This window comes from Vipera berus (assembly GCF_964194415.1).
Source record: "Vipera berus genome assembly, chromosome: 10".
NCBI lineage: Eukaryota > Metazoa > Chordata > Lepidosauria > Squamata > Viperidae > Vipera > Vipera berus.
Window position 1 is genome coordinate 19,709,297 of NC_138213.1, and position 22,355 is coordinate 19,731,651.

Sequence of the window (22,355 nt, forward strand, 5' to 3'; positions counted from 1 at the left end):
CTGTAAAGTTGTGATCTTGAAGAGCAGTCTTTCTCAACTCCAGCAATTTGGAAATGGGTGGAGTTCAACTGCTGACTGGGGAATTCTGGGAGTTGCAGTTCACTCTTCTTAAAAGTTGCTGAGATTGAAACACACTGTTGTAGACCCCAGCTGGGCTGTAGACCCTGACTTGCACATCCTCCATCTGCACTTTGAACTGGCCTGCTTAGGCTCGCTGTGTGAACGTGGTCAAGGCACGAGAGCATCTCCTGATCCTTCACAGATGGTCTTGCCAAGGTGTTTACATTAGGAGCTCAGCTCTAAATCCCCTGAGCAGCTTCACTTGGATCAACATGGTTTCTCCTCTCCTCATCTGCCTTCAAAACAAGGAGTGTTGAATTTCAAGCATGCATTAATGAAATTCCACATCGCCCTGGTGCTTCTAAACAAAGCAATAATTTTACTACCTTATCAAACTCCAGGAGGCAGGTTGATTCTCCTCTTGGGGTGAGGGAAATATACCTGGAATGTGTTTGTGCACCTGCATGGCTCTCTGGCTCCACTCCTTTGTGGTCCCAGGTGTTTATTAGCCATCTTACCTGATACCCCTCCGAAGAAGCGATAGGTGGCACTTTCAGGCTTTCACCCAACATCTCTCGGCAACTCTTTCAATGGGTGTATCTTCAATTTGCTCTTTAGATCAGAACTGTCGGGTTGCAACCCACTTATCCCAAATTAAACTGCCTCTGAGTTGCTGCTGCTGCTTCCTCACTCTCATCACATGCTCTTCAGGACTTGGTCTTCATCGATGGCCCCAAATCCATCACCGGAGCCAGTGTCTTGTCATGCTGTGTCAGGGTCAATCTGTCTGTCAGGCAGATGTTAGAATTATTAGATCTGGGATACAAAACTCCAAGTGACCACTAGATGGAGCAAAGAGACGTGTGGAGCTAAAGTCTCTTTGGTGCCACCTCGTGGTTGCCTAGGCTTCTGCAGCTCAGGTTTGGTGGCCCTAGAAGGCTTGGTTTCCAGGCCTGCAAACCTATTGTAGGGAGTCATTAAAAAAGGCAGTCTAGAATATTTCCCCTGAAGGAGAAATGGAGTGGGGGAGGAATAGGCAGAAACAGCCCCAGTTTCCCTTTCCCCAAGCAGAAAACAGCTTTAGAAATGCAGATTTGGTAATTCATTCAGGAAGACTGGGACCATGAAGGCTGGAGCTGATGGGATCAAAAAAACAAAGACTCCTAAAATTTACATTCCCCCACCCGAATTCTAAGGACAGGACATGACCTTTAGGACATAACAGAATTAACCCACCACCATTAGAATACCAAAAGGGCACACTCAAGCTCAGGTCAAAGTGCATTGCACAGGGACACACACCTCAAATACAAAGCCTAAAGAAGGCATAAAAACCCACCCACTCTCAACTCCATTTGGCCAGCTGTCCCAGAACTGCATCCTGTTGCAGGTTCTGCTCATCAATAAACTGGGAACCTTCTTTCCTAAGTAGCCTCCATTTTTATTTCCAGTGGATTAGACTCCATTTTATTTACGCCCAGCTTTGAACTGGACCTGATTTTTCTTTCAACACTATGTATGCCAGCCTGGGGTGGGAAGGTGAGAGTTGGCTGGAAGTTGTGCTTGTGTTAATTTCCAAGATACTTCTCGTGACCTCTTCCTGTTGCCCTTTCCACCACCTTTGAGGTGATGTCTTGGTTCCATGCTAATCTAACACTGGCAGCAATAATTTCCACCTTTGTGCTAGTTCAAAACTGACTCTGGATTGTCTGGGCCAGGGGTAGGCCACCTTGGCTCTTTTATGACTCGTGGACTTCAACTCCCAGAATTCCTGAGCCAGCATGGCTCAGCTTGGAAACCTCTCCCTTTCCCCTCAGCATGGCTGGCTCAGGAATTCTGGGAGTTGAAGTCCACGAGTCATAAAAGAGCCAAGGTTGCCTACCCCTGGGCACTGATTTAACCTTTTTCTGGCTTAGCACTGGTTTATTTTAAAGGGAAAACAAAGCTGGGTTTGGGGGCTTTATTTAGTTTCTGTTTTGTTTTGTTGCAACTTGGTGGAGCAGTGGGCTAATGCCTCCTTAAGTAACACCAGCTGCCTGCAATTAGTGCAGGTTCGAGTCCCACCAGGCTCAAGGTTGACTCAGCCTTCCATCCTTCCGAGGTCGGTAAAATGAGGACCCAGATTGTTGGGGGCAATTAAGCTGACTTTGTAATAATGCCGCTTGGGGGGGGCCAAAAGCCCTAATAAGCAGGCATATACATAGAATGAAGGCTATTGCTAAGCACATTGGTTTGTGCTTAAATTGTAAGCCGCCCTGAGTCTTCGGAGAAGGGCGGGATATAAATGGGATTAAAAAAAAACTCTCCAGAGCTTGTGAATGATCTATTTCCCACTCACTAGGAATGTTTTCATCTCTCCTGGGCATCCACTTCCCAAGCTCATGTGGCCCCTTCCTTTCAAGAATCAAATTAATAGATCAGTTAAAATTCTAGTTGGTTGATATTTCACATTCCACTGTTGACAGATCTTTATACTGTGTTTGATTTCTGGAGCAGTGTTTCTCAACTGTGACAACTTTAAGATATGTGGATTTAAACCCTCAGAATCCTCTAACCAGCATGTTGCCCAAGGAATTCTGGGAGTTGAAGTCCATATATCTTAATATTACTAAGGTTGAAAAACACTGCTGTGTGGTGAGATAGATGACATAAATAAATTGATGGATGTAATTTCAGGAACATGTGCAGTGATCTACAAAAGGTAGAAACAGTCTGAATTTAACCCTGAATTTAAAATGGAATTCTTGGAGCTTTTTTGTTTGGTGGAATATTTATTCATTTTTCCATTTCTTCTATTTATATAGCAACCCATTTTGCAAAAGATGTCTCTTGGTGGCATACAATAAAAACACACCCTATAGCAATTAGAATAGAATAGAGCTGGAAGGGACCTTGGAGGTCTTCTAGTCCAACCCACCGCTCGAGCAGGAGATCCTATACCATTTCAGACAAATGGCTGTCCAGTCTCTTTAAAAAGGGCTGCTTCCAGGCTCCTGGGCCTTCCAAGCACCTGAGTCGGAATCAACACCTTTCTTAAGCAGAGGTGCTCAGTATGGCAGCTGTAATGGGCCATAACCTTTGAGGCTGGGGTCTGACCGACACAGAATACCGTGCAATCACTACTTCCTGAAACTTGGAAAATAAATGACTATCAATGACTCTTGATCATGAACCCGAAAAACCACACTAGCCTTTTTTGCAGCTATGGCATGGGGCTGGCTCATATTCCTAGGGTCATATCCTGGATTGTAGATGGAGGACACAGTCCTGTCACCAATATTGAGAGAAGGGCCCTACGCAGACTTGGAATTAAAAGGCAGGTCACCATCTGCTCAGGTGGAAAAATGTTTGGAGCCAACTGCTGTTAGAGATCTTGGCAGCAGGCATGCATTCCTCTTAAATTGCCTTCACTGGGAAGACAAATTGGGCCAGAATCTAGTTACCTCCACATTGCCCCCACCTCCCGTCAGAAGGCAAAAGAGCCTTTGCCAATTATGTGGACCTTGTTACTAGTTTCTTCCCTTGGATATCTGGCAAGGGGCTCGCTTAGAAGCCCATGGCATGATCTTCAACCTAATTTGAAGAGAACAAAGATTTCATGGGCGGGCAGACAGACAGGCAAGCTTCTCTCTCTTCTGTTTTTTGCTTTTTCTTTTGCTTTTTCTACCCTTGGCAGCATAGTCCCTGAGGCAGGCCAGCCGACAGCCAGACCAGCCTAGGCAAATGGGAGTGATGCTGGTTGAAAACAGGAAGCAAGTATAAGCCAGTTTCCTAGGTGCCAATCCTGGTAAGGCAAAATAATTCAAATCCCTCCCTCCCTCCCTTCCTTTTCCTCCCTACTTCCCTCCTCCCTCCCTCCCTCCCTCCCTCCCTCCCTCCCTCCCTCCCTCCCTTCCTTCCTTCCTTCCTTCCTTCCTTCCTTCTCTCCCTGAGACCCTTGCTCAGAGGTGAGTTGGGGGGAGTCCCCACCCTGTGACCTCTCATTCTCCCGCTGCTCCAATCCCAGATGGGGTCCCCCTTTGGGAAGCTGGCACCATGCAACCGCTGAGGGAGCAAAGTCGAGAGCACCTGGCATCTTTAGTCATAAATCCAACTAAAGAGAAACTAGAAAGACTTGAATCGCCAGAATGAACAACTGGCAGGAAGTGATGGGGGGGGGCGGTGAGAGAAGAGGACTCAACGCCAAGAAGGAGCAAAGAGGAGCTGGGAGCGCCAGCCGGAAGTTGGGAAAGGCATCTTTTCATCGGGGACCCTCTCACTGCATCTCCAAATGCGCAGCATGGAAGCCCCCTCTCTCCCTCTGCCCTTCCCCATTCCTGCATCTGGGGAAGGAGAAGCCACCTCCACTGCCAAGACCGTCCCTCATTGATCCATTTGACTGATGCTTGCCTTTCACTCAGGAGCAATGGGAGCCTCCCCAGCGTTGGGTCCCCTGGCTTGGCCCACAACAGCCTCACAAAGGACGTCAGGCTAAGCAATGTTTCTCAACCGTGGCAACTTGCAACTCCCAGAAGTTGTGGAGTTTGAAGTCCATGCATCTTCAGGTTGCCAAGGTTGGGAAACTCCGGGCCAAAAGGGAGGGATGGCCCAGGGCCTCCCAGGGACCCTCTTCGGGGGATTCAAACCTTCCCTCTGTTGCTTCCTCTGCCCTTGGGCAGAATGTGGAAAACGAAGGGACCCAGGAGCCCAAGAGGGATGCTTGGCCACCAGTGGGCTGTAGCCAACCAACAGCATCTCACCTTTTGGCCAAGCCTGGCCCAGAGCTGGATGTCCTTTTCAGGAGCCCTCCCCCCCACTTTGAGGGAGACTTGCTCTCTACCCACCCACCCCCCACCGGCTTTCCCTTTGCAGCACTTCCTGGTCTTCTTCCTGGCTTGTGGTGGTGGTGGTAGAACTTCCTTCTCTCTTCCTTCTCTCCTCAGGCTTCTGGCTCTTTAACGCAATGACGGAAATTTCTAACACACACACACACAGGCAGCGAGAGAGAGAAAGAGATGAGCAAAGATCAGCAGACTAACCGCTGCTGTTGCTCCCATTCCTGTCACTCAACCCTCATTTCCAGGCCACACGATACCTGCGCTCTGCAATCCGGCTTGCCACGCTAGACTGGCTGAATGTCACTTGCCAGACTTTCCATAAACCTTCCGTAAACCTCCCTTTCTTGGGAAAAGCTCAGTGACAGAGCTGGACGGAACAGAGAAACCAGCTTTCCCTTTTAGCAGTCTGTTTGGGATTGCAGTAATCCCAATGGCCCTTAGATGGCAGGGGAGAGTCTATTTTCTATTTTGTTTGACTGCCCCCCCCCCAGTGGCTGACTAGGTTTTTGCAGTTTGGATCTGCTATGCAGGCCTCTCTTAGACTTAGGGGGTCAACTTCTACAGAGCCTGGCTGGTGTTCTCAGTTCTGTACAGTCCCTGGCAGAAAATGTGCATGTTGGACTTGGTGAAGAATTCCAGGAAGGAAAGTGGCTGCAGGGACTTGGTGAAGAACTTCTAGAGTTCCAGTGTATAATGCAGCCATTTTCCTTTTGCCTTGTCTTTCTCTCATAGTTCCTATTCACTTCACCTCTTCCTGGCAGGCCTGTGTCTTAAACCATTTGCTAGGATTGTGTCAATCCAGTTGGGTTGCTTTGCACTATTCTCAGGTCTACCAACTAGCCACTCTGACTGGATTCACACAACATAACTAACCAAATTAGTTGATTTAGCTTAACTGTAAGCTCAGGGCTTAGTTTGATGGCTTAGTTTTCTATGTGGACTCATAGTTTGCTGAACTCAGTTTGCTGAGTTCGTGCATGTGTTTACCTGTTGGTTGAATCCAGACAATCAGTGAAAGTAGGGTGAAAAACGAACTGCTCCATTTCCGCTTGGGATGCTGTCGGTGGTGCCCACAGTCATTTGGGTAGGGTCAAAGAAGACAAAATGGCAGGCGCAGGAGTGCAATCAAAGTGATGCAAATAAAAACCAGGTGGAGGCCAGCCTCTCTTTTCCTACCAACTACAGCAGGGCTTTTCAACCAGTGGTACGGGTACCCCCTGTGGTACAATGGCACCTGGCAGGTGGTACGTGACCATCCAAGAAAAGTGGTAGCGGGGGAGGGGAATGAGCTGAACCGGTGGCAGCACCGCACAAGCCAGAGCGAGAGACGGGTGGAGCTGCAGGGCTGTCAGGGCTCAGCGGAAGCACCAGGATCAGCGCCAGGCCCCATCTGGAGCTCGGCACTGATCCTGGTGCATTTCCTGAGCCCAGAACAAGCACCGATCAGCTGGAATGTTGCAGCATCTCCAGGGTCTTGTGATTTATATTCAGATGCTTGGCAACTGATTCATATTTATGACGGTCACAGTCTCCCAGGGTCATGTGAAGTGACTAAAACCTGCTGCAACCACCCAGCAGATAGATGGGGGGGAATAAAAATCAAACACCCCCTCACCCCATCCCCACTGCCAATCCTCAACAGAAATGCTCACAACAATGAAAACCTCGGACAGGAGGAAGAGCACCGCCGGGCAGGCAAGCAGGCGTCTTGCTCGGCTGTGGCTTGGGGGTCACTTTTTTCAGTGCCATTGCAACTTCGAACAGTCACTAAGCGAACTGTTGTAAGTCGAGGACTACCTGTACTTCATCACTTTTTTCTTTTTTTTTTTTTGGTCATCAAGTTTTTGACCCCTTGCTAGGCGACTGGTGGTACTCGGATATTGCCATATCCTAAAAGTGGTACAATGGGTGAAAAGGTTGGAAAGCCCTGAACTACAGAGCTCCTGAGTCCACACACACAGCCCCCCCTTTTTTCCCTCACCACTGCTGACTTCTGACAAGTTGCGACGATGTGCTCGGTCTGATGCCCTTTTCAGAAATCGGAGGTGGCGTTTCACTCCTTTTCAAAAAGGTGACCGCCCCATTGAATGACCACAGTGCCAGCTGTCTTCTATGGCCCATTTTGATCCTTGGACAATGATCAGGGAACTCCCGGTACACTTTTTTCTGGCATAATATAGAATAATGCACATGCTGAAAGGAGCTTCCATGTCTAGGAGCAGTCTATGGGTATAAGGCGAAGAACTAGGAAGAGCCATTGGCTTCGGGCTCAGCCTGTCAGGTTCACAGAGGCCTTAGGAGAAGCTGCCGTGCTGATCATACAAGGATCTCATTCAGAAGAACCATCGGCTTCATTCAAAGGAGGGAAAAGGAAATGTTGCTGTTTTTGTCTCCTCTGAATTCCTGGAAGACGAAATAGTGGAACTTGTGCCTTTTTTTCTCATCCTGGGTGTTGTGGGCTGGCCGTGGTTGTCTGGCAAGGGGCAGACGCTTGGCACATGCTAAGAGGCACGTCTTCTCTCTTAGTCATCTCTTGCCAAAAAGGGCTCCCGAGACTTGTATTTATACACTTGGTCCTCACCTCAGCTACTGTAACAGCAAGGGAACAAACCCAAACGCATAAATATTCATAGTTAAGCCCTATATTTGCATCTCAGGTTCAATTATCGGTGCTTTATAACATGGATGACAATGAGGATGAGGATGAAAATGGAGGAAGAGAAATGAGAAACGGAATCGGAAACAAGGAAAATGCAAAGGGACAAAATTTCAGAAGAGAATGCAACTCGCCACGCTTCTCCTTTTTTTGCAACTAGCTCCAGCGTACGTTTAGTTTAGTATTTTAACAGGGTTTTTTTCTATGAGATTTCAGGTCTTTGTGGTTTGTTTCATTTAGCGTATATACCATTAGCTGCCTTGAACAAAACGATGCTACGCAGTTCTGAAAGTCAGTCTTTATGTTCAAAATTCAGACAGGCCAAGTTTAGAATATTTGTTATCATCTCTGCCACACAGATATTACTGATAATATTAGAAAAATGTAACAAATGTTGATATGCAATTGTATGTTTACCAACAACAATAAGAATTGTATTTGTTTTATGCGGAAAAATGGTTATTACCAGAAGAAGAAGAGAAGATGTACTGGTGGGTGTAATATTGGACTTAGTTGGAAGAAGCTTATATTGAGTCCCTTAGGGAGAAGGGCGGTATAGAAATCTCAATAATAAATAAATAAATAAATATGTACCACAGAATCACTATTGGACACAGTCATCACGTTGTCTATTGAGCACTTGTTTGTGAAAATAGAAAATTAATAAAACATTTATATATTTTTTTTAAAAAGAATGCTATGCAGATGGTCCTCGGCTTACAACCACAGTTGGGACCAGAATTTTGTTGCTAACCAAGGTGGTTGTTGAGCATCCAATTTTGCCATCGTTTTTGCCATGGTTGTTAAGTAAATCTCTGCAGCCGTTGAATGAATCACGCAGTCATTAAGCGAAGCTGACTTCCCCCGTTGCTTGTCAAAAGCCGTCTGGGAAGGTTGCAGATGGTGATCACATGACCCCAGGGTGCTGCCACCATTGCAAATATATGCTGGGTGCCCAGCACCCAAATTTTGATCACGTGACTACAGGAATGTTGCAACGGTCACAAGTGTTGCAAGCACCAGGTGTAAGCCACTTCTTTTGATGCTGTTGTAACTTTGGTCACTAAATGAATGGAGGATGTGTCATTTCTGCACCTGGGCAGCGCATGGGAGACACATCCATCAACTGAGGTGGGATGCCACCTGCTTCCATGAGTTGAAACATCTGCTTGAGAAGAACTGGACCAGCCCCCACATCTGTAACAACTGCCCGTCTCTGCTGCTTTGGGTCTTGTATCTGAGGAAGATACAAGATTTTATGTTGCACACTGTCATCCAGTGCAAGCTATGATATCATGTGTGCTATGACAACAGCACACAAGGGGTACCACACATACCATGTGCGTGATGCCAATTACTTAATCTGAGTCACAATGCATATGACATCACTTGTCCCTTGCCTCCCACGGAAATGCCCATTGCATGTTGTGTAGGTTGCATCGATGTGTATTCGAATCCTGCGTTTTCCAAAGTGCAAGCAATGGTAGCCGAGGATTTTCTTCTGCAGCTCCCAATTTCTTTCAGAAAAGCCTCTTTTTCAAATTCTCCAGTTGGGACCTGCTCCCTGCCCCAGAACATCCAGAGGGCTGAGCATCGGCCCAAGCCCTGATCTTTCTCGGCTTCTCAGAAGAGTCTAGTGCAGGGGCAGGCCACCTTGGCTCTTTTATGACTCGTGGACTTCAACTCCCAGAATTCCTGAGCCAGCATGGCTCAGCTTGGAAACCTCTCCCTTTCCCCTCAGCATGGCTGGCTCAGTAATTCTGGGAGTTGAGGTCCACGAGTCATAAAAGAGCCAAGGTTGCCTACCCCTGCACTTCGGTGGAAAATGAGTACCTTTGCTTGCAGCAGTTTCAGATATCTCACTGAAGGCTGCTTGCCTGAAACGGGAGTTTCCCGTCACTTAAAGGATGGCCGGGGGGGGGGGGCATGATAGCCGCCTTCCAGTAGTTGAGGGACTGTCACAGAGAAGAGGGGATCAACTTTTTCTCCAAAGCACCCGAGGGCAGGATAAGAAATAACGGATGGAAGCTCGTTAAAGAAAGCTCCAACCTAGGAGAAATCTTCTGACAGTGAGAACAATCAATCAATGGAAGAACTTGCTTCCTGCAGTTGTGGGAGCTCCATCACTGGAGGTGATCAGAAATAGGCTGGACCACCATTTGACCAAGATGCAATAAGGGCCCCTGCCTTGAGCAGAGGGTTGGACTAGAAGACCTCCAAGGTCTCTTCCAGCCCCATGATTCTACGTTCTAAAGGAGCAGCTCTTGTGGAGTGTATTGTGTGAATGGGCAACCTTTGGGGGGGGGGTGCAGAGGGTCAAGGCACTTGTGATGATGCACGCTGGGCAGGGCTGCATGGAGGTCTTGAAAACCTGGAAGCGTCTCAACCCGGTATGTCTCTCTTGGACACACAAAAACTCAGGAGGCACTTCCTCAGCTTAAGGATGAAGGGACAACATACCACACCTGTGCTAAGCTTGGCTAAAAAGGTCTTTTGTGGCTACTATGTTATGCAGCTACTGCACAGTCCACTGGCTTTGTGGTTCAGTGCGTTGTATGAACCCAGCCAATGGGTCAGTGCTTGAATCAGGTCAGCTCTCTGGTGCCTGCGCTTAGGTTCGTTACGTTGCGTGAGCCAGACAAGGGGGTCGATTCCCATTCTGGTTCATCCCTGTTTGAATGGAGTTGTTGAATTGATTAGTGTGGTACAGCAACGTTTCTCAGTCTCAGAAACTTGAAGGCCTGTGGGCTTCAGCTCCCAGAATTCCAAGGAAGCTTGCTGGCTGGGGGATTCTGAGAACTGAAGTCCGCGCCTCTTAAGAGTTGCTGAGGTTGAGAACCACCCCTGCAGAGCGTGTCAAAACTGGTCCCCGAGAATAATCTGGACCTCCGCCTTCTCTGCCTTCCACCTCCCTTCCCTTCTCCTTTTTGGCAGGACAGCCAGGACGGACGGGGGCCACGTTCTGGGGAGCGGTCCCAGCTCTACAAACTCCCCAGACCGATGGCCGTAGGGAGGGCACAGAGACCCGGCGTTCTCCCCTGGAACGCAGCTGCAGCTCTAAGAGAAAGTGGACTGACTCTTTATTTGGGACCACCCGGCCTGGTCCGTAGGAAATGCTCAAGGCTGCTAAGCTGATGGTTCCATCCTATTTAGGCTGGACACGAGCCCTGCTTACCCACGAGAGACACACGAAGGAACGACAGAGGGAGGCAGGCAGAAGAGCCGCAGCCTAGACAAGGGGTCCGATCAAGGCAATTTGAATGCCAAGGAAGAGGGGTGGTGCAAATGCCACACTGGGACTCTCCTTGTTTCCAGGAAAGTAAAAGTGAGGGGCAGGAGAGATACGTTCAGATTTGCAAGATTCTGTTAACGTAACCTCACAGTCAAGGGAGAGCTGCTGCTCCTGGTTGGGCTTCTCCAATGGACTAAACCTCTTCTCAGAGCCAGCAAAGCAAGCAGAAAGGGAGCCCCCCCCCTTTCCCACAGCAGGGAGGGGTTTGGGACAAGCAAGCAGCAGGAAGCCGAAGAGCGGCACCCTCTGTGCCGCTGGGAAAGGCAGAACGATGCTTCTCCCCAGAGATCAGATCGGTTTCCACAGCCATTACAGGTGGTCCTCAACTTACGACTACAATGGAGCCCAAAATTTCTGTTGCTAAGTGAGACATTCGTTAAGTGGGTTTTGCCCCTTTACCACCTTTCTCGCCACGCTCGTTCAGTGAATCCCTGCAGTTGTGAAATTACTAACGTGATTGTTAAGTGAATCTGGCTTCCCCCCATTGACTTTGCTTGTCGGAAGGTCGCAAAAGGGAATCCCTTGAGCACGGGACACGGTGACCGTCGTAAGTCTGAACCAGTCGCCAAGCACCTGAATTTTGATCAGGTGACCATGTGGATGCCGTAATGGTTGTTAAGTAAGAAAAGCAGTCCTAAGGCACTTTTTTCCAGTGCCGTTGTAACTTTGAACAGTCACTAAGTGAACTGTTGTAAGTCGAGGACTATCTGTAAAGGCTGCAAGCACTTGGGCAACTAGCATTTGCTCACACCCCCGGCACCCACACTTGTGGTCGCCTGCCTTCTCTGCTCCTCCTTCTTTCTTGCCCTTCTACTGTAGACCTTGCATGATCTCAAAAAGCTAAGCAGGCTCAGGAGAGGTCCATCCCTGGATGGGCATCCGTCAAGATGCAACCCAGGGCTGGAAGATAGGAAGTGGAAGGTCCTCCATTCTAAAGGGCTGATGAGCCTCTTCCACCTCACTGGCGAGAAAGGTGAAGTCACCAGCCTGGAAAAAGAAGCTTCATCTTGGGCCCAGCCTGGCTCCCACTTTCATGGGGTGGAGGAGATGATCAGGAAATCTTAGCTTTGACAGAGGAGAGGAAAGAAAGTAGAACCAAGTCAGCAAAGACACAAAGCTTTAGCTGAAAAGCTGGAATGGGATTCTGGGAGAACACCAAGAGGGGAATGACCCGGGATAAGCACAGCGGCATAAAGAAGAGCAGAGCGGAGACAGGCCCAGGTCCAATGTCTCATTCTAAAGAAAGCAAAACGCACGGACTTCAGCAGGGAATGTGCCAAAAAGCGTAACCTTAAATATAACGTGCAGTTTTTAAAAGGTTTAAAATTTTGAAAAGGCACAGAAGTTCCAAGGGCAATGTTGTTTTCCAAAAATCCACCTGGAAAGGTCTTTCTCCCTCTCTGTTCTGTGCCTCAAGCACAGCAATTTGTTGACTTCATCAGAAGCAAATTAAAATGTTTATTCAAATCAAAATTGGGTCCTAAGCAGCAATTCAGCTGTTCTCTTCTTCCACACAGTCACTTGCAAACTCAAATTACTTATTTATACATGCTTTGGTATTATATGTACACCTAAGCCAGCTTTCAAGGCAGAAAGCTAACTTAAGCTTATGAACCTTAAACAGCCACACTTGGCAAAACAGAGAAAACAACTAGAGAAGGATAAGCAAAGCAAAGAGCAGTTAATATAATTTAAAGCAAATTACAGAAGCCTACAAAAAAACTGCCTTTTGAACGGTAAAACTTAGCAAGAGGTTCCTTCTATGGCTTCTTGGGAGGGCCACACTGGCACCCTCTGAAAGAGTTAACAATGGGACACCTATGAAGCCTCAATCCCAGGACACGGAGGAAGAGACCCACGCCTGGAATATCTTCCAAAATACAATGCAGGACAAGGCAGTTTGTTTAAGCGAACTAGCTATCCTATAAAACCCCTTTCTCAGCAACCAGTCCACAAATGCACATAAAACTTTATCCAGAGCAAGTAAGGATAAACACGAATACCCCGAATAATATAAACTGACTTCACGGACCGGCTAAGTCCCATTCAATACCATGGGGTTTACTTTAGGTTTAGACTGCAACAGAAGGCATTTGGGATGGCACATAAGCTCCTGCAAAACCTTTGGCTCACAGGGGAATCTGCAAACGACGGACAGGAAAATAAAGGTTTGTGATGGAATGTTTGCATTTTATTTTGGGATTTTAAACCAGAATTTCTAAAATGGTCTTGCATCTTTGTTTAATCCCCCAAAATTCACCTTACAAAGAGAGTTTTCCCGGGTATTAATTCTTACAAAGAGGGAGGCAATGTTGGCACCTTGTAGAGTGAATATTTAAAAAAATTGGCACTTAGGTGAAGATGTCCATCCGTTGCACGAGCAACTTGAAAGTGCTGACTGGGAGGTGGAGTCCAAAAGGAGCTCAGCATTCTCCCCAAAATGACCAGTGTGTGTGTGTGTGTGTGTGTGTGTGTGTGTGTTTGTGAGCACACCTGCAAATGCACACGCGTGAAGCCCTTCAAGGGCCCATCCTACGTAGGTTAAAGTTCCGCACCCGATTCCAAGCCAAGTCTCCAAAGTCAAGGAAACGGGCTGTACAAAAAGAGGAAAAGGTTGCCAAGTTTTTCCTATGGCTAAAGAGGGTCCTGGGGCAGCGTTAGCCCCCCCCCCCCGGCTGCAGAGATGGCAAGGCTCCGAGCAATAAAATAAAAATAAAAATCACCACCACGACGGCAACTACACCAGACGCCTTTCACAGTACAGGCCGGCGGGCGGGCGGGCGGCGGAAGAGAAGGAGCCAGCCGAAATCCCGAGCGGAGAATTCAGTCCGGGCCGGCCCGTCCCCGGCTCTCCTCCCCGGCAGGCTTCAAGGTCGCAGCCGCGCCGGGCGCCGCGCTTCCCGCGGCTCCAACCTTCTGTCCGCGGCCACCCGGAGGAGTCGGAGTTGGGCAGGGCAAGCAGGCGGGGAGCCCGGTCCTCCGGCCCGCGACGCCCGAGGGAGCGGTCCGGGCCGCTCAGGGGCAGCTGCCCATGGCCTTGACCAGCGAGCTCTCGGGCAGCTGGCGGAAGATGCCGCGGAGGGTCTCCAGCTCGCGGCTCAGCTGCTCGACGCGCTTGCGGAGCCGCTCGTTGTCGCTGCTCAGCTCCAGCACCTTCTGCTGCGTCTCGGCGTTGCGCTGCTTGGCCTTGTCGCGGCTCTTGCGCACCGCGATGTTGTTGCGCTCGCGCCGCACCCGGTACTCGCTGCTGCTCTTGTCCAGCGCCTTCTTGCCCTTGCCCGACGGGGCGGCGTGGAGGCGCTGGGCCGGGTGGGGGCCGTGCGGGCTGGGCGCGGGCGTGGGCGGCGGGGTGGGCTGCCCGCCGGGCTGCAGGTGCACCGTGGTCTGGGCGCAGTGCGCCGCCTGGTACTGGAGGTGGCTGCAGGGCGGGCCGGCGGCGGCGGCGGCGGCGGCGGCGGGTAGAGCGCGGCCAGCGCGGCCGCCTCCTCGTCCTCGTGCGGCTCCTGCTTGATGAGCAGCGGGCGCAGGCCGGGCAGCGGCGGGGGACCCGGGCCCAGCCGCTCTTCGGCGTAGCAGTAGAGCGCGCCCGGCGGGAACCCGGCGCCCGGCATGCCGGCCCCGGCGCCCTCCAGCCCGGCCTTGGCGGCGGCGCGCTCCTGCTGCTGCTGCTGCTTGCTGTGCTGGAAGAGGTCGGCCAGGAACTCGTCGTTGAAGGCGCCCGGGTCGATGTAGGCGCTCAGGTCGATGGACGTCTCGTGCTCGCAGATCTCCGGCAGCTCCGGCCCGGCCAGGTAGCCGAAGGGGCCGGCCGGCGCGGGGAAGCCGAGCGCGGCGGAGGGCAGGTGCGCGGCGGCGGCCAGCGGCGGGCGCTGCTGCGGCGGGTGCGCCTGGAGGGCGCTGGGCATCGGGGGGCGCGCGTCCGCCTCGTAGAAGTTGCCCGGCTCCATCGAATCGCTAAAGCGGGCCGCCGCGCATGGTCGGAGGCCGGCGGGGTCCGGTGGCGGCGGCGGCGCTCGACGTCGGGCGGGGCGGCTCAGCTGGCTCTGGGCTGCCGGAGTCGGGCCGGGCTGGCTATTTATACCTGCCGGCCGAACAGCGCCCCCTGGCGCCCGTCTCCTCCCGGCCCCGACGGTTCCTCCCCGCCCCACCTCCGGCGCCGCCTCCGGGCCGGCTGCCTGGACGGGCCCGTTGGCAGCGCCGCGCGGGAGGGGGCCGTCCCTGCCCGCTTTGCAGAGGCGCCGAGAAACGCTTCCGTGGCTCGCCTCTCCGCCCAGATCTCCCGCCGCCGCCGCCGCCGCCGGAGCCCCCTGGCCCGCTCTCCGAAAGCCCGCCGCCGCCGCCGCCGCGCCAAGACGGGGAAAGAGCGGCCCCCGCCACTCCCGGACGGGACGCCGCCCCCGGCCCTCGCGGGGGTCCTTCTCGAGCGGGCCTCGTCGAAGCTTCCTCTCCCGACCGCCAGCGGGGCCCTCCGCAGCCGGCGCCGCCCTCCCCCCCAGCGCTTCTGGTGCCAAGAGCCGGGCGGGGGGGGGGCGGGGGGGTGTATTGGCACGACCTGCCTTGCCCAGCGCCTTGGAGGTGGGCCAAAAGCACCTTTTCCCCTTCTGAATGACCCGGCAGATTAGGGCCGTCCAAAAGGCTCAGGCACCTGGCAGCAAAGATAAGGAGCCTGGCAAAGGGTTGCCCGGAGGCCCAGGCGCCTTTCAGCAGAGCCCCAGGGAGGCGCATTGACGGCAGCCTTTAAAATATTCCCTCCCCATTTCGTTGCAAACTACAGGTAGTCCTCGACTTAACCAGAACAACTGAGCCCAACATTTCCGTTGCTAAGCGAGATGGTCGTTCAGGGAGCTTTGCCCCATTTTACGACCTTTCTTGCCGCAGTTGTTAGGCGAATCACTGCAATTTGCTAAGTTAGTAGCACGGTTGTTAAGTGAATCTGGCTTCCCCATTGGCTTTGCTTGTCAAAGGGTCGCAAAAGAGGATCACGTGACCCCGGGGGATGCTGCGACCGTCGTATATATGAGTCAGTTGCCAAGCATCTGAATTTTGATCACGTGACCATGGAGATGCTGGGCTGGTCATAAGTGTGAAAAATGGTCGTAAGCACTTTTTTCAATGATGTTGTAACTTCAAATGGTCACTAAACAAACAGTTGTAAGTCGGGGACTACCTGTATCTTCATGGCCAACATCATCATCAACAAAGTACAAGTATAGTTAAAAACAACACAAAGAGTAACAGCTGATTGGCTATTGAATAAATATATAAATCCCCAAGTATAATATAATCACCATTATATAATTCCCAGATGATAACTTCCAACTTTTAGTTATGACTAGTCCAATCCTACGAAGAGGTTTCTCACAAGGAGACCGCATGGCGTTCCATCACCCTTTCATCAAGGAGATGCACAGCCCAGCTGGATTTTCTCTGGCCACCTGTAGGTTGTGGGATTCTGGACCAGCCGCCCTCAGTGGTCCAGAGCTACCTGCGGAAGTGTCTCTTACTGGCTTCGCCCTTCCCTCCCATCCGACCGGCAAGTTGGAAACTCGGAGAGCCAAGACGCCAGTGCCACTTCTGTGTTGCATTAGTACCCCAAATGTTTTTTGGAAACAGAAAGAGTGCCCTCTATCTGTTGACGAGAGAACTCTCACATGAGAGTAAATATAATCTCTGGAGGCGTTCAGTTCATCAGCAGATGGAACAGAAATGAAGTGAAAAAAGTTTGAAGTGGACATTTTTGATCGCTGGACCTTTGTGGGATGGACCTTGTCAAGTGCATTGAAAAACTTCCACGCTGAATTTCAGACAATCTTAGGGGGCTTCAAAATCACGAGAAGTGACAGTGGTACTATCACCACTCCATACTGCACTGGTGAGGCTACACTTGGAATATTGCATACGGTCCTAGTCACCATGATACAAAAAAGATGTTGGGACCCCAGAAAGTGCAGAGAAGAGCAACAAAAATCAATCAGAAGGGACCTTGGAGATCATCTAATCCACCCCCCTGCTCAAGCAGGAGTCCCTATATCATTTCAGACAAGTGGCTGTCCAGTCTCTTCTTAAAAACCTTGAGTGATGAAGCACCCACAACGTCTGAAGGCCAAGATGTTTGATTAATAAATGATTAGGAGACTGGAGGATAAATTGTTTGATGAACAGTCAAGGGAACTGGGTATGTCTAGCCTGTTGAAGAGAAGGACTGGGGTGATATGATAGCAGTCTCCAAATACTTGAGGGCTGTCACAGAGAAGATGGGGTCAGCCTATTCTCCAAAGCACCTGAGAGCAGGACAAGAAGCAATGGGTGGAAGCTAGAGAGGGGGGGGAGGGAGAGAGAAAGAGGGGGGGAGAATAGCTTTTCACCTGGAATTTGCCCATGATGGTATAAGGTCTCATACCTTAATCAGAAGGTTGAACTAGAAGACCTCCAAAGTCCCTTCCATCCATATAGGTCTAAGTCTAAGGCAGCTTTTCCCCACGAGCTTTTCCAGCCTTTAGTCTGTTCCATGCATTCTAACTCTGAAGAGTGGTTGGGATTTCACCTGGGCCAGGTTGGACACACTAATCTCCACATATTGTTGATTATGTGCAACCAAGTTGACTCTTAGTGACCCATAGATTGATTTTCTCCATGATGATGCCATGATAATTTTCTTCATAATGCTGATAAAGTGAACTCCTAGCCCCACAGGTTGACATCTAGCTTGAAGTATCTTACAAATCTTGATTATGTGACATCAAATCATTTTGGACTCATAGTGACCACATAGATTTTTCTCCAGGACCAACCTGTTGCTTCAAGTCTACCAATAGAGTATCATCCTCTTCTCTTTCCTTGTACCTTTCCCAGAGCTGAAACTTTCTCCAGAGAGTTGGATCTCTGCATAGTGTGTTAAAAGTAGGATAGTTTGAGCCTGGTCATTTGTACCTCAAGGGAGAACTCAGGGTTTGATAGACTTGGTGAGTCATTGGTTTATTTTCTCAACTGTTTGTGATATTCTCAGGAATCTTCTCCAACACCAAAGTTTAAAAGTGTCAGTACTCTTCATCTCCTGCTTCTCCAGTGTCCACCTTTTGCTTCCATGGAGCGTCCCAGAGAAGACTATGCCTTTCACAGGGCTGATCTTCCTGCACTCCTGTAGCACCTAACAAAACATCCATCTACATCACTGCATATGCCCCCGTGGGGCATCTCAGTGGGATCCATGAGCCATATGTTCCTCTGTTGCTCTCTTTATAAGATTCCCTTGTACACCTATCCTGTTTACAAGATAATGTTAGAATAGAATATATCTGGAAGGGACCTTGGAGGTCTTCTAGTCCAGCCCCCTGCTCAAGCAGGAGGACCTATCCCATCTCAGACAGGTGATTGTCCAGTCTCTTTTTAAAAACTTCCAGCGATGGAGCGGCCGTGATTTCTGAGGTAAGCTATTCCACTGGTTGATTGTCCGCACTATCAGGAAGTTTCTCCTTAACTCCTTAATTAATTATTTAGGGCGATGGTTGTGTTGATATTAGTACAGGTAATCCTCGACTTATGACAATTGAGCCCAACATTTCTGTTTTTAAGTGAGACATTTGCTAAGTGAATTTTGCCCCATTTTACGACCCTTCTTGCCTCAGCTATTAAAATGAATTACTGCAGCTGATGTAACCTGGTTGTTAAGTGAATCTGGCTTCCAATTGACTTTACTTCTGAGAAGGTCACAGCAACTGTCTGTTGCTTCTGACTTTTGGAGACAGCAACCGTCATAAATATGAGTCAGGTGTCAAGCATCCAAACTTTGATCACACAATCATAGGGATGCTGGAAAGGTCGTAACTGTGAAAACCAGTCATAAATCCCCTTTTTTCAGTGTAACTAGTCGCTAAACTGTTGTAAATCGAGGATTACCTGCACTGTGCTTGCTGGGCTGAATAATGGAAAGATGTTGGTGAATCAGGAACAGCTACAACGTGTGATCCAAGAACAAACTGGACAGCCTTTAACAGCAACTGCTGAGTTTTACACAAGGAAGATCAATGAACTGATTCAGGACAATTGGCAGATCACTCGGGGAAATTGCTGCCAATTTTGGGACTTTACAGGCATGTATGTGTCACATTATTGATGTTCTTTAATATAAGGTTCCTGCAAGATGGGTTTCTTGCATACTGACGGCAGAAATAGAAACCTCTGAGTTTATACAGATTTCTCACATTTTGACAATGAAGGTGGGAAATTTCTAGCACTGTGACAACAGATAAAATATGGGCTCATTGTTATGACTCAGAAATGCAATGTTGAGCACAGTTTCACTGCAAAAACATGTCAAAATTCAAGCATTTGCAGGAAAAGCCATGGTTATAGTTTTGGGGGATGTAGCTGGCATTATTCTAAGGGATCTCCTTGAACTATCAGCCCAGACCACTATACTGTGACATTCAGAATTGTGAAACAATGATTAAACAGAGTTTCGACACAAGAAGTAAAGGTGCTGCAACTTGACAACGCGAGGCTGCGCACTTTAGCCAATCAAGAGGCTTGTGATATTGGATCCAACCATTTGACCCCACCTGGGGTCCAATTCAGCACCATGCAGCTTCCATCATTTCCCAAAACTGAAGGAATACTTCATGGGCATCTGCTGATTCAGATGAAGAAGTGGAAAGGACTACGGCTGAGATACAATTTAGTATTATTTCATGATGGTTTTAAAGAAGCTTATCCACCATTGGCAGAACAGAGTACAAAATGATGCGATTACATGGAGAAGTAGATGCAGGTAACAGAAGAGTTCATTTCAAATATTTGTCAAGCTACGAAGATTTATTATCATTAGGACTGCCATAGTGCTTCTAGCTCGCCTACAGTTGCAAGTGGGGGAGAGAAGAGCTTGGGATCCACAGGTGTTCCCTATCTTTGTGAAAGTTGAAGCCGCGGAGATGTTTTGGTGAATGGAAGCTTTCTTCTCATAATAATTGCTGGAAGATTAATTGGACAATCTGACCTGAACTGTCAGAGAGGGAGGGAAAGTTTTACTCTTTTAATTATCTCCAACCATATTGCCAGAGCTAGCTTTCCTTCTATCGTACCAGTATGCTATGCATAATAAAGTTTGCATTAGAGATGGCCATGTCTCCGGTGTTTTACTTCGTTGAACTGTTCAGCCGGAACTTGACAATGTTTTTGTTTCATTTATCAAAATACCCCTATTTAAACTAAAGTTATGGAAATGGGAGCATTATTTTTCATTCATCCTTCACAGACCTCTCCAGAGAGAGCTAGGTCTTTGCATAATGTATCTAAATCACGATAATCTGAGCCTGGTCATTTGCTCCTTGAACGAGAATTCTGGGTTGATTTGTTTGATGATGCATGAGTTTGCTCTCTTGGCCACCCACACTATTCTTTAACATCAAAGTTCAGTGGTGTCAATTATCTTCCTGTCCTGCTTCTTTAAAGTCCAACGTTCAGTTCCACAGAAGAGTCACAGGGAATACTATGGCTTGAACAATTCTGATCTTTTTTTTCAAGATATGGACACATCACAGCAGCTGAATATATTTTCCAAGGGCTTCGTGGCTGCTCTACCAAGTGTTGGTTTGTAATATATTTCTTGACTGCTTGTTCCTTTATTGTTGATGGTTGATCCTAAAAGGCAGAATGTCTCCACCAATTCAATATCTTCAATGTGACTCCGGAGGAAGTGGACAGGATCATGGGGAGGCTGAGCACCACCACATGTTTATTGGACCCGTGCCCTTCCTGGCTGGTCTATGCAGCCCGGGAGAGGACACGCAGCTGGTTCCAGGCAGTTATATCGGCTTCTCTGAGTGAGGGTATCTTCCCCGCCGTCTTGAAGGAGGCGGTGGTGAGGCCTCTCCTCAAGAAGCCTGCCTTGGACCCAGCTGTATTGAACAACTTTCGTCCTGTCTCCAACCTTCGCTTTCTTGCGAAGGTTGTTGAGAGTGTGGTGGCGCATCAGCTCCCTCTGGTCCTGGATGAAGCGGATTATCTAGACCCGTACCAATCGGGTTTCAGGCCCGGGCACAGCACGGAGACGGCATTGGTCGCGCTGGTGAATGATCTCTGGAGGGCTCGGGACAGGGGGCATTCCTCTGTTCTAGTCCTATTAGACCTCTCGGCGGCTTTCGATACCATCGACCATGGTATCTTGCTGCGGCGTCTCAGGGGACTGGGAGTGGGAGGCACAGTTTTACAGTGGTTCTCCTCCTATCTCCAGGGACGTTCGCAGTCGGTGTTGGCAGGGGGGCAGAGGTCGACCGCGAGGTCTCTCATTTGTGGAGTTCCTCAGGGGTCGGTCCTCTCGCCTCTCCTGTTCAACATCTACATGAAACCGCTGGGTGAGATCATTCGTGGCTTTGGAGTTGGGTATCATCAGTACGCTGATGATACCCAACTTTTCTTTTCGACCCCAAACCACCCCAGTGATGCCCTCAACGTGATGTCCCGTTGCCTGGAGGCGGTTCGGGTCTGGATGGGGAGGAACAGACTTCAACTCAACCCCGACAAGACTGAGTGGCTTTGCATACCTTCATCCCGGGTCTATTCGGACATTCCACCTCTGGCTATGGGGGGTGAACTATTACCCCCCGTAGATAGGGCTCGCAACTTGGGAGTCCTCCTAGATTCACGGCTCACCTTGGAAGACCACATAGGAGCTGTGACTAGGGGGGCCTTCGCCCAGGTTCGCCTGGTGCGCCAGTTGCGGCCCTATCTTAGCCGGGATGATTTGTGCACGGTCACTCATGCGCTCGTGTCCTCTCGTCTGGACTACTGCAACGCTCTCTACATGGGGCTGCCCTTGAGGACCACCCGGAAGCTCCAACTGGTACAGAATGCAGCCGCGAGAGTTGTGTTGGGAGTCTCCCGATACTCCCACGTTACACCTCTGCTCCGTGAGCTGCATTGGTTGCCAGTTGTCTTCCGGGTGAGATTCAAGGTACTGGTAACGGTGTTTAAAGCCCTCCATGGCATGGGGCCGGAGTACCTTAGGGAACATCTGCTGCCGGCATCAAGCTCCCTGCGCCCTGTGCGTTCCCACAGAGAGGGCCTCCTCAGGGTGCCACCGATCAGAGAATGTCGATTGGTGGCCCCCAGGGGGAGATCCTTCTCTGTGGGCGCTCCGGAGCTGTGGAATCAGCTACCGGTAGAGCTCCGGATGGCGCCCGATCTTCGCTCCTTTCGTCGCGATCTCAAGACGTTTTTGTTTGTACAAGCTGGCCTAGCCTGATGGGGATCGGTGGGGTTGTTTTATCTTTAGTCTCTTAATTTTATCTTGGGGTTTTTAGAATTGTACTCCTATTGTTTTAACTAGGGCAACTGTTTAATCTCTTTTTAATGTTTGTATTTGGTATTTTATTCTGCCCTGTGAACCGCCCTGAGTCCTCAGGGAGAAGGGCGGTATATAAATGTTATTAAATTAAATTAAAATTAAATGTTGAAGGTGGTATTTCGATTCCAGTAGTTCTTACAGAAACAGAATGACAGGAGGTGTAACTACCTGTCCCGCGCAAACTGGGGT

The 22,355-nt window shown here is 49.7% G+C and overlaps 1 protein-coding gene across 1 annotated transcript; it reads right to left on the reverse strand.

The window, feature by feature from the left end:
• Positions 1 to 12,837: 12,837 nt before the first annotated feature.
• CEBPA (CCAAT enhancer binding protein alpha) lies at positions 12,838 to 14,856 on the reverse strand. Its single transcript, XM_081336231.1, is given in 2 exon segments — positions 12,838 to 14,260; positions 14,263 to 14,856. Coding segments are annotated over 2 exon segments (930 nt in total). The 5' UTR covers positions 14,773 to 14,856; the 3' UTR covers positions 12,838 to 13,840.
• Between the last annotated feature and the right edge of the window lie 7,499 nt (positions 14,857 to 22,355).